General features: G+C 49.4%; 1 protein-coding gene across 1 annotated transcript in view; it reads left to right on the top strand.

Annotated features, from left to right (window-relative positions):
• Positions 1-13,740, top strand: part of AK7 (adenylate kinase 7) — a 1,456,966-nt gene that overhangs the window by 587,172 nt on the left and 856,054 nt on the right. The window contains exon 9 of the mRNA XM_069637722.1: positions 3,906-3,983. Within this exon, the coding sequence (XP_069493823.1) occupies positions 3,906-3,983 (78 nt within the window). The remainder of the gene's footprint in view (positions 1-3,905; positions 3,984-13,740) is intronic.

Raw genomic sequence — 13,740 nt, 5'->3', positions numbered from 1 at the left:
GGAAACTGCTCGATCTAATCATGAAGGTATACAATGCACAAACCAGAGCCACAACGAATTATGGGCCATCGCTCTGGGGTGTAAGGAAGGCATGGTATCAATAGTAAAACAGACACAAGTGACCGAAGTTCAAGGGTGTTTATTGAACTGTAACAATGGTGTGATGAATGCCAATCTAATCCTAAATCTATAGATGGGAGCAAGCTACGACCCTCAAATAATAATAATAATGCAGTCCTCGTGGAGACTCATCAAAATAAAAGAGCCTATACTAAAAAATAAACTATTGCCAATCCTTACCTCTAAATACAAATACTGTGGGGTAGTGTTCCTGAAACAGAAATAAGTGTTCACAAAAATGATGTCAGTATGTTCAGGCCATTGACCTCCCTTGTCCACGTTTTCAGCATGGGACAAGGTGGTTCACTCAATCATGGCGCACTCTCAGGCTTCTTCGGCACGAGGACACAGTTCCATTACCAGCATCAGGGCCTTCTGTGCCCAAGTCTCTTGATTCAGAGGGCCTGATGTACCAAAACAAACACAGTTCCTTTCCTCTTACAAGTACTCAAATTAGGTCATTCACTCTTCACCCTGGATCCCCCTCAGCTGGGCTCAGATCCTTCTTCATACGCAATTAGCTCTCTCAGCTTGGCGCGGACCAATTTCAGTTTGTATTAGTTATCGAAGTCTTTCGAATGTACACAGGGTTTAGCTTGACCCGTTGCAGGACCACTTCGATTTCACAATTTCCATTTGCCACCTCCCAGTTGGATACCTAACAGAGACCTTTGAATAAGCACCACGTGATGCCGGACCACTGTGTACGTGGTATCTGACTTGGCTTAAAACGTTCAGTCACTCCTTGGATGTTCAATTAGGTTTGCGTTGCTCATCGCACACGCTTCAACAAACTGTTCTCTTCAGATTTCTTCATACAGTGTTGCTGCTTGCAACCTTGGTTCTAACATGGACCAGTCTGTTATCAGTCTCCCCGACTCACTGGCTGTGCTGACTACTGGCGCTGCTTTGCTGTAGGAGCCAAGGACAGTAACACAGCAGCAATCGCTCCTCCCCACCTTGGCTATTGATGCGTGAGAGCCCCTCAGTACCTGAGAGAACCTCAGACACACAATGCACCTTTCTTCAGCTTTAATTCCTGGTCTTATGTTTCCTATGCTCGAGGGTTCATGAAAGTAGCTTTCTCCGAAAAGGTCAAAGGCACTTCCCTCCTTGCAACCCTCACTAGTCTTGCCGTCCTTCTCCTCATATCAAACTGTCATCTTGGAACTGCTGCTTCCTCGTGTGTTTTGCCTTGCTCAGAGTGTGCTTTCGTGTTCCGCCTTTTATCTGTGTGGGGAAGTGTGATGGAAGTCAGGTGTGTGTAATGATCAGCAATTGCCTGACCCTTCTGTTGGGACATGTCAGGTATACGGCTCGGGTGTTGGTCCAATTTCTCTCACAGTGAGCTGGTGAGAAAGTGTTTGTCAGGAAAGGAGCTGGGTTAAGTTCCTAAGTATCCTACCTGGTAGGATGGGGAAAGGGTGTTACAGGGAAGGGGAAAGAATGCCGTTACATGGTATATCCCAGTATGGGTCTTATGAAGTTCAGAGATTAGCAGCTCAGTTGAAGGTCTTTTTTGTTGAGTTAAGAAAAGTTGCATTTATGCCACCTAAATCACCCGCAACCTATGTGACACTCATCACAAAACAGAAGAAAGCTTCCATGCATATAACAAGGTAGGATATAATGCATTAAGATGGACAATAACTTCTTGGATTTTTTCCTGAAGAACTAGTTGAGGACATTCTAGTGATCCAGTGATTGCTGGAGGATAGCACTCCAGTACTGCTGGCCACCAGTTCTGATGACTGAAATTAAATAGATGTACTGTGGAAAAGTAGATATGCACAGAATTATTCAGTGTTACTATGACGGAATATCTTTGGGGTAAAGCAACACTTGTCAGATTGGTTATCAGGATTGAGCCACACGTTTTCTTAGAACAAGTAGAATATTTCAAACATAGGTCGTATAAGTCTAACAAATGCACATTTGACTGGATGATTCTGATAATTAACACTTCCAAAAGAGTTTCTGAAGAATTCCTCCAACTAATCTATCTAAATAAAACGTTCTCAAATATAATACAATTATTGAGACTGTCAAAATGAAAGTAGACAAACTCTGTGTGCCCATTAACAAATTGATAGAGTTCAAACTTAGGAATGAAGAATCAGATACTCAGAAAAGATCATCAAGTCTACAAACATGGAAATGTGTACCCTCATGTCATAGGTGAATAATACAAGGAAGACATAACACCTGGGTCCCAACAGGTACATCCCAGATGAAGATGGGAGCCTCATAAACCATGCCCTACTGACTGGAATTTTTCTAGCAGTATCAGCGACAATGACACGGTTTCATCCACCTCGATGGGAGCGATAGTACACGTGGAAGGGGACAACCATGGGAGGGGTACACATTCAAGTAGGGCTGCCCAATAACACCTCACTCTTCGGTAAGCAGATGAAGAGGAGGCTAGAACAGAGAGATGGGCTCCCTAGAATAATATGTAGCAGGAGGAAAAACAACACCCAGCAGATGTTTTAGCAGTAGATCTATCACACAAAGCCATGAGTAACCTAGAGATGGACATAATTTACAAAGGTTTATCTTATGTGCTGACCGACACCAATGACACTTTTTAAGTTAGTATTGATCTGACTAAGCTTATGGGTAAAATAAGACTAATGGGCTAATCGCGAATATAGCTGTAGTGATGAAACATCTGGGATTTTGGAAAAACAGATTTTGTATTAGTCTGCTAAATCCCCATATATTTTACTGAAACCTTTTCAAACCCTCTGTTTTTGTTTAGATGGAATTTGGAGAAAGCCCTGTTGGACAAACTTGTTTTTCTAAATTAAAAAAAAAGGCTGGAAGGTAGCTTAAAAAAGGGAGGAAAGGGGTGGGGCTAAGGAAGAGTACAAAACGGGTGCAAAAATATTAGCAGTGATTAGCGGGTAGGTGGGGCAGTGGTCAGGTGACCTCCCACCAGCATCAATGACCAGTCATAAGGAGTAATGCTCAAAACTTTCCAGTCAAGTGTCAACAGTAAATGCCAAATTAAATGTTTACCCATATTCAATTCCATCCCTTCCTCTCCCTCCTTCCCCCTCCTCCCGATGACCTCATATTGGATACTGTAACCACCAGGGGCATAGGACGTCACCTGGGGGCTGCCCCCCTCCCCTTCCCCTCCCTCCTTCCCCCCTTCCTCCCACTCATGCTGATCTGAAATCAGACATTGACACCCCCTTCACCTACCTCCTCCCCCCTGCCCCTCTCTGCCCCTCCTTTTAAGTAAATTGTTCTACATACTGTACCACTGGTTTGTTTCATGTTTATAAATATGCTTCTTTCATTATTGTACCTTGTTGTTATTCTGTAAAGCGCTTTGGAGTAAAGCGCTATATAAACTCAATAAACATAGTGTATATATTGTCTTTATTTCCCCTTCTGAATACTAAATTGGACTGTAAACCGGTGTCTTTGTAGCTAGTTCTTAAATCTGTTAAGGGCACCTAGGGGGCCTTGGAAAGCCAGTTTTTAGCACATCCTCTTTGCTTCATGCCCTCCTACCTGACACATAACCAATGGCATTTTTTTTAAATCATAGCCCTCCATAGAATTTACTATAAGGGACAATATCAATTACTGAGATTCCCTCCTTGTCGTCATCAGTAGAACTTGTACTTTTTCAGTCAAATACTTGAATGTCAATGCTGTTCATGCTGCAAATTCTATGGATGTCTGTCCATGTAAAATTATCATTATCTCATAATTTTCAAACTGAAAAGCAAGTAATAAATTCACTCTTTATATCGTCTCTCTGACAGTCCATCAGCAGTCACCTTGGATCAGGAAAAATCGAGCATGTCCCAAGAGAGAATGTCTTCCTCACTAATGAATTAACGGTAAAGATGATGGTGTTGTTTGCTGAACTATATCTTCTTTTATAAGAGGGAAAACTATTTTTTACATGACCTGTAATTCTAAATCTAAAGATTATTGCTGTAATATTTCTCATTTTGAAAAAGAATGAAAACAGTACAATAAAGAAACCAAAAGGTTTAAATGTTCAAATTGCTAATAGCTGTGCAAAACATTACATACAAAATAGAACAATATATTTTCTTGAATCATGGATTTCACAGATATTGCTAGTCTGATGTATTTCTCCTTTCTCTCTTGATATTACGAACTAAGCACACATTCAGATATTCTTAATTGAGTATAGAATATCAAATTGTTGAAAATGTGTTTTATACTAAGAATTTCAACCTCCTGACTAGCAAGATGAAATCAGAGGGGTTTGTTCTAATATGTCAGCTCTGCAACTCTCGACGAAGCTACCTGGAAGAGGAGTTTAGACACTATAGACCCAATTAGAGGGGTTGTCAATGTTTCAGAGCTCTCATGTTTCCTTTGGCAGTATTTGAGAAGGCCATCCAATTCTGGTATGCTTTGAATTTGGCTCTTAATTTTCTAATGGGGAAAATAACTGCAAGTCAGAAAACAAAGGGGTAAAAACAGCACTGGATGGCCATTTCATGCATGTCCACGGGAAACATTAGATTTCTGAATTGTTTGCACTTTCTGATCATCGTGAATAGTAGGAATAGAACAGTACTCCGGATCCAATTATGGGTTGGCAATACAAAAAAACAGACCACAAGAATTACACAACCCATTTTTCTCAAATGTTCTCAGCTGAAACAGCCGATGAGAACTGTGAGCATCCTTCATTCACGGTGCTTGTGAGTCTTTGGAGCCTCTGTTTGTTATTGTGAACTTGACTTCTCAAAATAGGAGTCCTGCGTGTCCCTGTGTGTGGGCATTTATTTACCAATTACAACAGAAAAGGTTGTTATTGAATCACTGTCACGTGATATTAGTGCCAATACATTCAATAGATACTCTTAAGCAACAAAGATGGTTATCATTGTCTGGTTATTCGACTAGAAAAAAAACAAGACCGGTAACTTTAAAATTCTCATCAGAAACGATTTACATCGGGGTGATTGGGCCAGCAGCATGAAGCATGTCAACATTAACTGCGGGCCAGTTTGGACCACATTGGTCAGGACTATTTGGCTTCTGATAAATCGTTTAATTTAAGCAAAAATCTGGTATGTGAGAAACCTTTTTTTATCTCCAGTTCAAATCAGTCCTCAAAATCCAACAGATAACTTGGGTTCAACACCAGCACCATCTTCTATGAAATCTCTCCATATGGTATTAAAAGGATTACTACTATTGTAAAACACAACTCATCCTTAGATGAGATGAAAAATGTGTTGGATCTACAGTTGAAGCATTGCTTGGACGTTCAGCCTTTCACATGAAATACTGCAAAATTCTCCAGCATGGGGTCTGGCATGGATTCACATGCTCATGAATATTCCCCGTCGTCAGGCTGGGAATCCTCGGTAAAGAAAAATCAGTATCAGTTTTGTTTCTGATCTGTCTTTCATAGTAGTAACCAATCACTGATCTATGCGTCATACTGACCACAGCCAATGACTGCCATCTCCCTAAGCCCCGCCTCTGGCAGCCATCTTCAGATTTTTACCGCACGTTCAAGTGTTGGGATCCTCGTGCTATTGCTCTCGAGCTTTAGTGCGTTTTCGCGCTTTTTCATAGGTAAATTCTCTCTTTTTTCGGTCAAAAGAGCCTCAAGCTCCACCGTTTCTTTATCCGATCAAAGGGGACCCGTGTCGGATTCTTCTACGCCCCTCAAGGGTGAAGATTTCGTCGAGCCACGCTTTTGGAGGACTCCAGAAGTTTCTCAGGCCCATCTCGGACATGGTCCAGGAGAAGGGAAGCTTGACGCCCGGAAAGCTATTCAGGGTCTGCCCTGGATGCCAGCTTCAGAATGTCTTTAAGGAGGACGAACACTCCCTTTGCCTCTACTGCCTGCATGAGGACAAGACGCACGTGGAGAAGGACTGTGCGTTTTGCGGCAATATGTCGGAGCGGACCATGAAGGACCGCCAACTGGCTGGAAGGTAAGAGCCCGACAGGCGAGAAAAAGAAGTAGTAGTCCGAGCGGTCTTCTAAGACCTTTGAGGGCGCCCCGGCGACGGGGGCCCAACAGAAGGCCAAGCACCGCGAGTCCGCTGGCACCGGGAGCGCCGAACGGTCGGGCTCTACGGTTGCCAGCAGGGCGCATCCTCCCCGGTGCCATCGACCACGAGCCAACGCTCTGGCTCGGGTAAGAGGAAGGGCGAGCACCCGGCGAAGCTCCTGGAGAGACCCCGGTCGAGCCCAAAGGCCCCATCGGAGGGGGGGCGAGGTGGTGACCCTCCCCCCAAGGAGAAGGCGGTGAGCGCACCTAAGGTGGTGAAAGCCTTGATCCACCCTGCCAAGGCCTCTATCGAGACAGTCGCGGCGGCCCTGGCTCAGCCTGTGGAGGCTACACCAGTGGAGGCGACCTCGGGGCCCAGGGTCTCCCTGCCACCGTGGAGGGAGTCCTCTTTCAAGCCCATCGACAGGACCCCTGTGAAACCTCCGGCAGAGAAGAAAAAGGGGGTGCAGGAGGTCGTCGTGGATTCGGCCTCAATCTCTGAAGAGGAGCTGATCGAAGTCTTAAACCATGGCATTGGCGTGGAAGAAGACCAGCCTGTCGGGAGGGACCCCGACGTAGGAGACGACGAGAACGTCGAGGGTGCCGACGAGGCTCCAGACCGCCCGTCGGAATCCCCTCAACCAGTGCCGCAAGACAACTCAGTGGCCATTTTGTTGGCTATACAGTCCTTATGTTCGGAGATAAGGACGAGATTGCCTTTACCACCAACGGAGGAACTGTCACGCTCACCTGATTCCCACGGAGGCGCAGGTTTGGCTTCGGGTGCTGATGCTTCTTCTATGGTGAAGCGCAGGACTCTGAAGATGGACTCACTGGCTCGCAGGAATATTCCCCTGTGCGTGAAAAGGGAGTATTACCTACTGACGGAATAATGCTCAAGCCTCCCACTCCCTTCCAGCCCTCCACGATACCCTTCCTCGATTCCCCGTGAAGTCTCACCTTAGGGTCTGGAAGGATGAGTTCTCCATCCTGCTTCAGATGCAGGGGCGCGTTGAAACCCAGTTACTTCACTGGATTGAGGTTTGATGGGAGTTCAAATAAGCTTGACTATTCAGGTAAGGCGCTGTAAGAGTTCTGTAGCAAGTTCAAAAGTTCAAGCCTTATAATAATGTTCATTGCCTTATTGCAGCAAGCGCTAATCGCTTATGTCTTTTTTTTCCCTTAGGGGCCGGGGTTCGGAATGCCGGAGATATGGCGCCGACCCGAAGTGAAACGTGCAGTACCAGTGAATGACAGGTAAGTTCTGGATGAGCGTTCGGGTAATGTCTTTGCATTCGCTCATTCAATGTCTGTCTTTTTTCCCCATAGGGGCCGGGGTCCGGAATGCCAGGAAGCGGCAGGACCCGAAATGAAATGGGAATGACCCAACAGGTAAGTCTTAGAAGGAAACTGAGCTTTTCCTATTCCCTTCCTTCTCTCACCTTGAGTTCTTGTCTTTTTCTCTCTAGGCTCTGGGAAGTGGCTGCGGATCCGGATGATCGCTGCTGAAGATGGAGGTGCCCAGGAAAGGTGAGTGAAATGCAGCACTGCAGCGATCGAAGCGAAATGCTTTTAAAATGATGTCTTCCCTTTCAGGATCGTCGGTGTGAAGTCTCCGTGATGCAGCTTTAGCAGGTAAGGTCTTCTTTCTCTCCAATTCTCTCTTAGCAGGTGACCCAGGATGCTGACAGGCGTGGCTGAAGTCCAGATGCAGGAGCTGACACGGTGAGCATCCAGCTGCGAGGAGCAGAACAACGCGAAGCGTGAGTTGCTGATCGGGCGTGGTTTAAATAGCTTTGGAAGAAGTTCCAGGTATGTATCCTTCCACCGATCAGGTATGTATCCTTCCTCGACCACACCCAGGGGAAAGTAGGTCCACAGGTAAAGTAGTTCCATTCAGGCCTCAAGAGGGCCTGGATGTAGCAGCATGGTCTGCATCAGGTAAGTGCACCTTAAAACACTTGAACACATGTCTAGCTTTATGAGCCTGGCGCCTAAAGCGCCAGGACAGGGGTCCAACATGAGCCTGGCGCCTAAGGCGTCAGGACTGTGTCCAAAGTGCCCCAGCTTGGGCCCGCTGGCACTTCCCTGGGGGAAATGATGCCTGCCTCTGGGGTTGCTGGGTCGGACCTGGCTCCTTGGAGGTAGGCATCATGACAGGAACCGCTCCCGACGGGGGACCCAGAGTCAGGCCCTTCTGGGAGCCCTCCTCCTAAGAGAAGAAGGATTCATCCTCCACCTCCTTTTCAGCCATCGCGCCCTGCTCAGCCCTCCTCCCCGTCCACGACCCGTGGGGATGATACGGGGACGGACAAGGCTGCGACGGGTACAGACGACGAGGTTTACGACGAGGATCTTCCGTCGTCACCTCCTCCCCGGGCTTCCCCGCCCGACGAGATTGGATCGTTTCATGCCATGATCGCCAGGGCATCCGAGCTTTTCCAGCTCTGCCCAGAAGAAAAGAAGAAGGAAGGTTTCCTTTATCAATGGCGCGAGACCAAGAGGAAGACGGTCCTCGCTGTACCTCTACTGGACGATATCTGGGATGAGGGTCTCGCCCTCCTCAAGAACCCATCCACAACGCCTGCGGGAAGGGTTCGGTACGAGAAGAAGTACCGGGTCCCGTACGCGGCCCCCTTGTGCCTTCGGGCACAGCCGACCCCAGACTCGGTCGGTTCCGTGGCGGCCAGGAAGAAAGAGGGGGGCTTCGGCCTCTACGTCAACCTCCCCCCCGGACGGCGAGGGAAAGAAATTGGACACGATGGGATGCAGAGTCATCTCATTGGCAACGACGACGATTAAGGCTGCCAACGCCTTGGCTATCGTAGCCCGCTACGACAGGGAGTTGTGGTACAAGATCGCCCCCCGGCTGGACTTCCTACCGGACGACAAGAGGGCGGAGGCCCTGGAGATCTTGCAGGAAGGAGAATTGGCGTCGGACCACGCCATTACAATAGCGACAGACATCGCTGACACTGGATTTCGCCAGTTGGGCAACGGCGTGTGCCTTAGACGGCGTGGATGGCTCAAGGCAACGGACTTCCGGCAAGACGTGCAGACCAGAGTTTTGGACATGCCGTTCGACGGGAGCAACCTGTTTGGGAAAACAGTGGACGATTCCCTACAAGCCATCAAGATGGACACGGAGACGGCCCGGGCTCTTGGTGTTCTCCAGCAATGACGGACGCCCTTTCGGAGCACCAGAGGCAAGCAGGGTGCCTCCAAAGGTTCCGGCAGCGGATATTCCACCTACCGTCAAGCGGCCCGTTCGTCGTCACAGGAAGCCTACAGGGGACGAGGCAAGTCGGGCGGACCCCGCCGTCGTCGCCAGGGAGGACAAGGCGGCAAAGCCTCGTCGAAGGAGGACTGAACCGGCCGTGGGGTCGGGCCCCCACCGAAGCATCCCGGTGGGATGCCGGCTGGCGAACTTCGTCAGCGTGTGGGCGTCCATCTCCACCAAAAATTGGGTGCTGGACGCCCTGGCCCAGGGTCACGCGCTCGAGTTTCTAAAGAAGTGCCCACGCGTCCCCCCCGTGGCCAGGAAGGAACATCACGTCCCTCAACTTCTCTTGGAGGTAAAGGCGATGCTCAAGAAAGGCGCCATCGAGCTCGTCCCAAAGAGGCTTTGGGGCACCGGAGTTTACTCAAGATACTTCCTCGTGAAGAAGAAGACCGGAGGATGGCGTCCCATCCTGGACCTACGACGGTTGAACAAATTCATCAAGGCACAGAAGTTCCGGATGGTCACCCTCCAGCACGTCCTGGGTCAGCTGGAGGAGGGCGATTTCCTGTCGTCGTTGGATTTTGAGGATGCTTACTTCCATATCCCCATCCTAAAGGGACACCGAAAGTTTCTCAGATTCGTGGTCCAAAGGCGTCACTACCAGTTCAGAGCCCTTCCCTTCGGATTGAGGTCGGCACCCATGGTGTTCACCAAGTGCCTCGCACCGGTGGCGGCGCGGCTGCGCCTGGAGGGGATCCACGTCTACCCCTACCTGGACGACTGGCTCATCCGAGCAAAGACAAGGGAGCTTGCCGCGGAGCACACGGCGAGGACAGTCCAACTACTCACAACCCTGGGATTCTCCATAAACTACGCCAAGTCCCACCTGGTGCCCGCACAAGACGCACTGTTTTCTGGGAGCGAAACTCGATACAGTGGCGCTTCTGGCCTCTCCGTCGGAAGAAAGGACGAGGGCCATCTTGAGCAAGGTGCAGCGAATGCTGGTTGCGGACGCGGCCAGGGTGAGGTCCATCAAATCCCTCCTCGGAATGATGTCTTCTTGCATTTATCTCATCCACCTGTGCAGGCTTCGAATGCGCCCGTTACAGGAGTTCCTGGACGCTCGCTGGATCCAGACGACGGGCAGCTTCGAGGACAGGATCACACTCGACGAGAGCTTCCGACGAGCGATCCGGTGCTGGGGCACCCTCGCGCATCTGACGGCGGGCATGGACTTCCAGACCCCGGGCCACCAGAAGACAGTGACCACGGATGCCTCCCTGGAAGGGTGGGGAGCGCACACCGAAAATATGTACGCGAGAGGCCTTTGGCTTCCGACGGAGAAGTCCCCCCATATCAACGTCCTGAAGCTCCGTGCTGTGTTTCGGGCCCTCAGGTCCTTTCTTCCGTCCCTCAAGGGCAAGGTGGTGAGGATCTTCACCGACAACACCACCACCATGTTCTACATCAGGAAGCAGGGCGGTACCAGATCCCCAGCCCTGTCCAAGGAGCCGCAGGATCTGTGGCATTGGGCCGTCGCCCAAGGGATGTTTCTGGTGCCGTTTCATCTGGCAGGAATAAAAAACACCATCGCCGACTCGCTCAGCAGAGAGCTGCGCTCGTGCCACGAGTGGGAACTGCGACAGGATCTAGTGGATCGCCTCTTCCGACGGTGGGGCACACCCCAGATCGATCTGTTCGCGACGGCGACAAACTCCAAGTGCCAGGGGTTCGCCAGCAGGTTTCCCCAGCCGAGGAGCATGGGCGATGCTTTCTCGTTCCTCTGGGAGGGCCTGTTTCTATATGCGTTCCCTCCATTGCCGTTGCTGATCCGGCTCATCAACCAGCTCAAGAGGTCACGGTGCAGGATGATCCTCGTCGCACCTGTGTGGCCGAGGCAGATATGGTTCCTGGACCTTCTGGACTTGTCAGCGTCCCCGTCAATCAAGCTGCCAGTGGACGCGGATCTTCTCTCCAGGGAAGGAGGCGCCATCCTCCATCACGACCCGAAGTCGCTGAACTTGCAGGCCTGGCTCCTGCAGCGTTAGAGTTTGGAGGTTACGACATACCGGCCGTCTGCAGAGAGGTTCTTGCAAAGGCCAGGGCGTCCTCAACTCTTAAATGGAAGAGGTTCTCTGTCTGGTGCCACGCACAGAAGATTAACCCTCTACGGATTACGGCTCCTCAAGTACTGCCGTACCTACTGTCGCTGGCCAAGGCTGGACTGGCGCACGCTTCCATCAAGATTCATCTTGCTGCGATCTCCCGATATACCAGAACCACGGGACGGACGTCTTTGTGGTCTCATCGTCTGGTGAAAGAATTCATGAAGGGACTGTTCAGGTCGTTCCCGCCGGTGAAGGCTCCGGCCCCGGCGTGGGAGCTCAACGTGGTGCTGACCAAGCTCATGGGACCTCCGTTCGAGCCTCTGCACTCAGCTCCGTTGAAGTTCTTGTAGTTGAAAACAGCGTTTCTTGTGGCCATCACCTCCGCACGACGGGTGGGAGAGATCCAGGCCCTTTCCTGCAAGCCCCCGTACTTGACTTTTCACGACACGAGGGTAGTGCTCAGGACGCACCCCTCCTTCATGCCCAAGGTGCCGTCGGACTTCCACCTCAACGAACCCTTGGTGTTGCCTGTTTTCTTCCCGTCGCCGGCTGAAAGGACTTTGCACTCGCTGGATGTGGCTAGAGCGCTGAAGTTCTACGTGGACCACACGAAGGGTTTTCGGAAGACGTCACAACTTTTTGTGAACTTTGGACCTGTCAATCAGGGGAAGGCTCTCTCAAAGGCTTCCATTTCCAGATGGCTCTCCGGCTGTATCATGTACTGCCATCGGTTGGCAAACCGACCTCTGCCCGGCCGTCCGAGAGCCCATTCCACCAGAGCGATCGCAGCTACCACGGCGTTCCTATCTGGTGTGCCCCTGCTGGACATCTGCAGGGCTGCTACGTGGAGGTCGACGCACACCTTCACGAAATTCTACTGCGTCGACCGGGATTCCAGGGAGGAGTCCAGGGTGGCCAAGCAGTGCTGCGCAACCTGTTCGCCTAAGGTGAGCCTGGTGAGAAGGTAAGAGATGCTTAATGTTGAGTTGTTGTATTGCTTAATGTTGAGCCTGTTGCCACCTCCCGTGGTTGTGCATGTGTGTACTGCTATGTATTCTTTTATTCATGATCATGTGAATCCATGCCAGACCCCATGCTGGAGAAGGAACAAGTTACTTACCTGTAACTGTTGTTCTCCAGCATGGGTCTGGCATGGATTCACATGCGAACCCTCCCGCCTACCCCTCTGCGGCTCTTCACTTGGTCATACTGCCACTTCACGTGCTACCAAATCTGAAGATGGCTGCAAGAGGCGGGGCTTAGGGAGATGGCAGTCATTGGCTGTGGTCAGTATGACGCAGAGATCAGTGATTGGTTACTACTATGAAAGACAGATCAGAAACGAAACTGATACTGATTTTTCTTTACCGAGGATTCCCAGCCTGACGACGGGGAATATTCATGATCGTGTGAATCCATGCCAGACCCATGCTGGAGAACAACAGTTACAGGTAAGTAACTTGTTCCTTCTGCAGCCTGAATTAGTCAATAGCCCTGTAATTGAGGATTGTGTTGTACCGTCAAACAATATTGCGACCACCAGTTGCTGCTTCTTAAATACAGTATCATCCTGCATTCAGCAGATTAGGAGTCTGACACGTTAAGGACATTTTGACTGATGCTTAATAATATGATAAGAATAAGGCCTACTGTTCCCTAATGCTGGATGATTTCTGTGCCTATCTAAATAAACTAAAGTGCTGTTGGTCATCAAAAAGTCCCAAATTATTATGTCCACTGTCCAAACTAGCTCTAACTGACCCTACCACTACGTTAACTAACTTAAATGAGACCAAGAAAATGTCTCTCTCCTCCTGGTTTTTTCTTATAGAAACGCATTTTCTTTATTCCAAGGTTTTCTTGGAAACGTCTCTTTGAACAGTCTCTCGACACCTCCTTGATAAGTTCTTGTAATTTGTTCAGAACATACTTAGGTTTTATTCTCTCTTTAGGGATAGGTTTTCGACAGTTCTCCTTGATACATTTCCTTATACTATGGGCTAAACTTGTACGCTTCTCTGAGTCTTGTAGCCCTGAATTTCTTAGCTTGAGTATGCCTTGTTCCTATGAGACCTTTCCCTTCTCCTGGGGTTTCTCACTCTGATTGTCTCTCCCCTTGTCTTGCTCATAGGATATTTTGATTTCCCATTCGTAGTCACCAGACTTTATCTCTGGCTTTCTCCACTCTTCACTTCTTATGTCATGGGGCACTTCCCCTTCTTCCAATGATAGTCGTGCCAAGTCTCTAATTATTTTGATCTCTGGTTTAGTCG

This window comes from Ambystoma mexicanum, chromosome 14 (genome assembly GCF_040938575.1).
Source record: "Ambystoma mexicanum isolate Mex_15411 chromosome 14, UKY_AmexF1_1, whole genome shotgun sequence".
Classification (NCBI taxonomy): domain Eukaryota; kingdom Metazoa; phylum Chordata; class Amphibia; order Caudata; family Ambystomatidae; genus Ambystoma; species Ambystoma mexicanum.
This window is presented reverse-complemented; position numbering and strand designations above follow the sequence as displayed.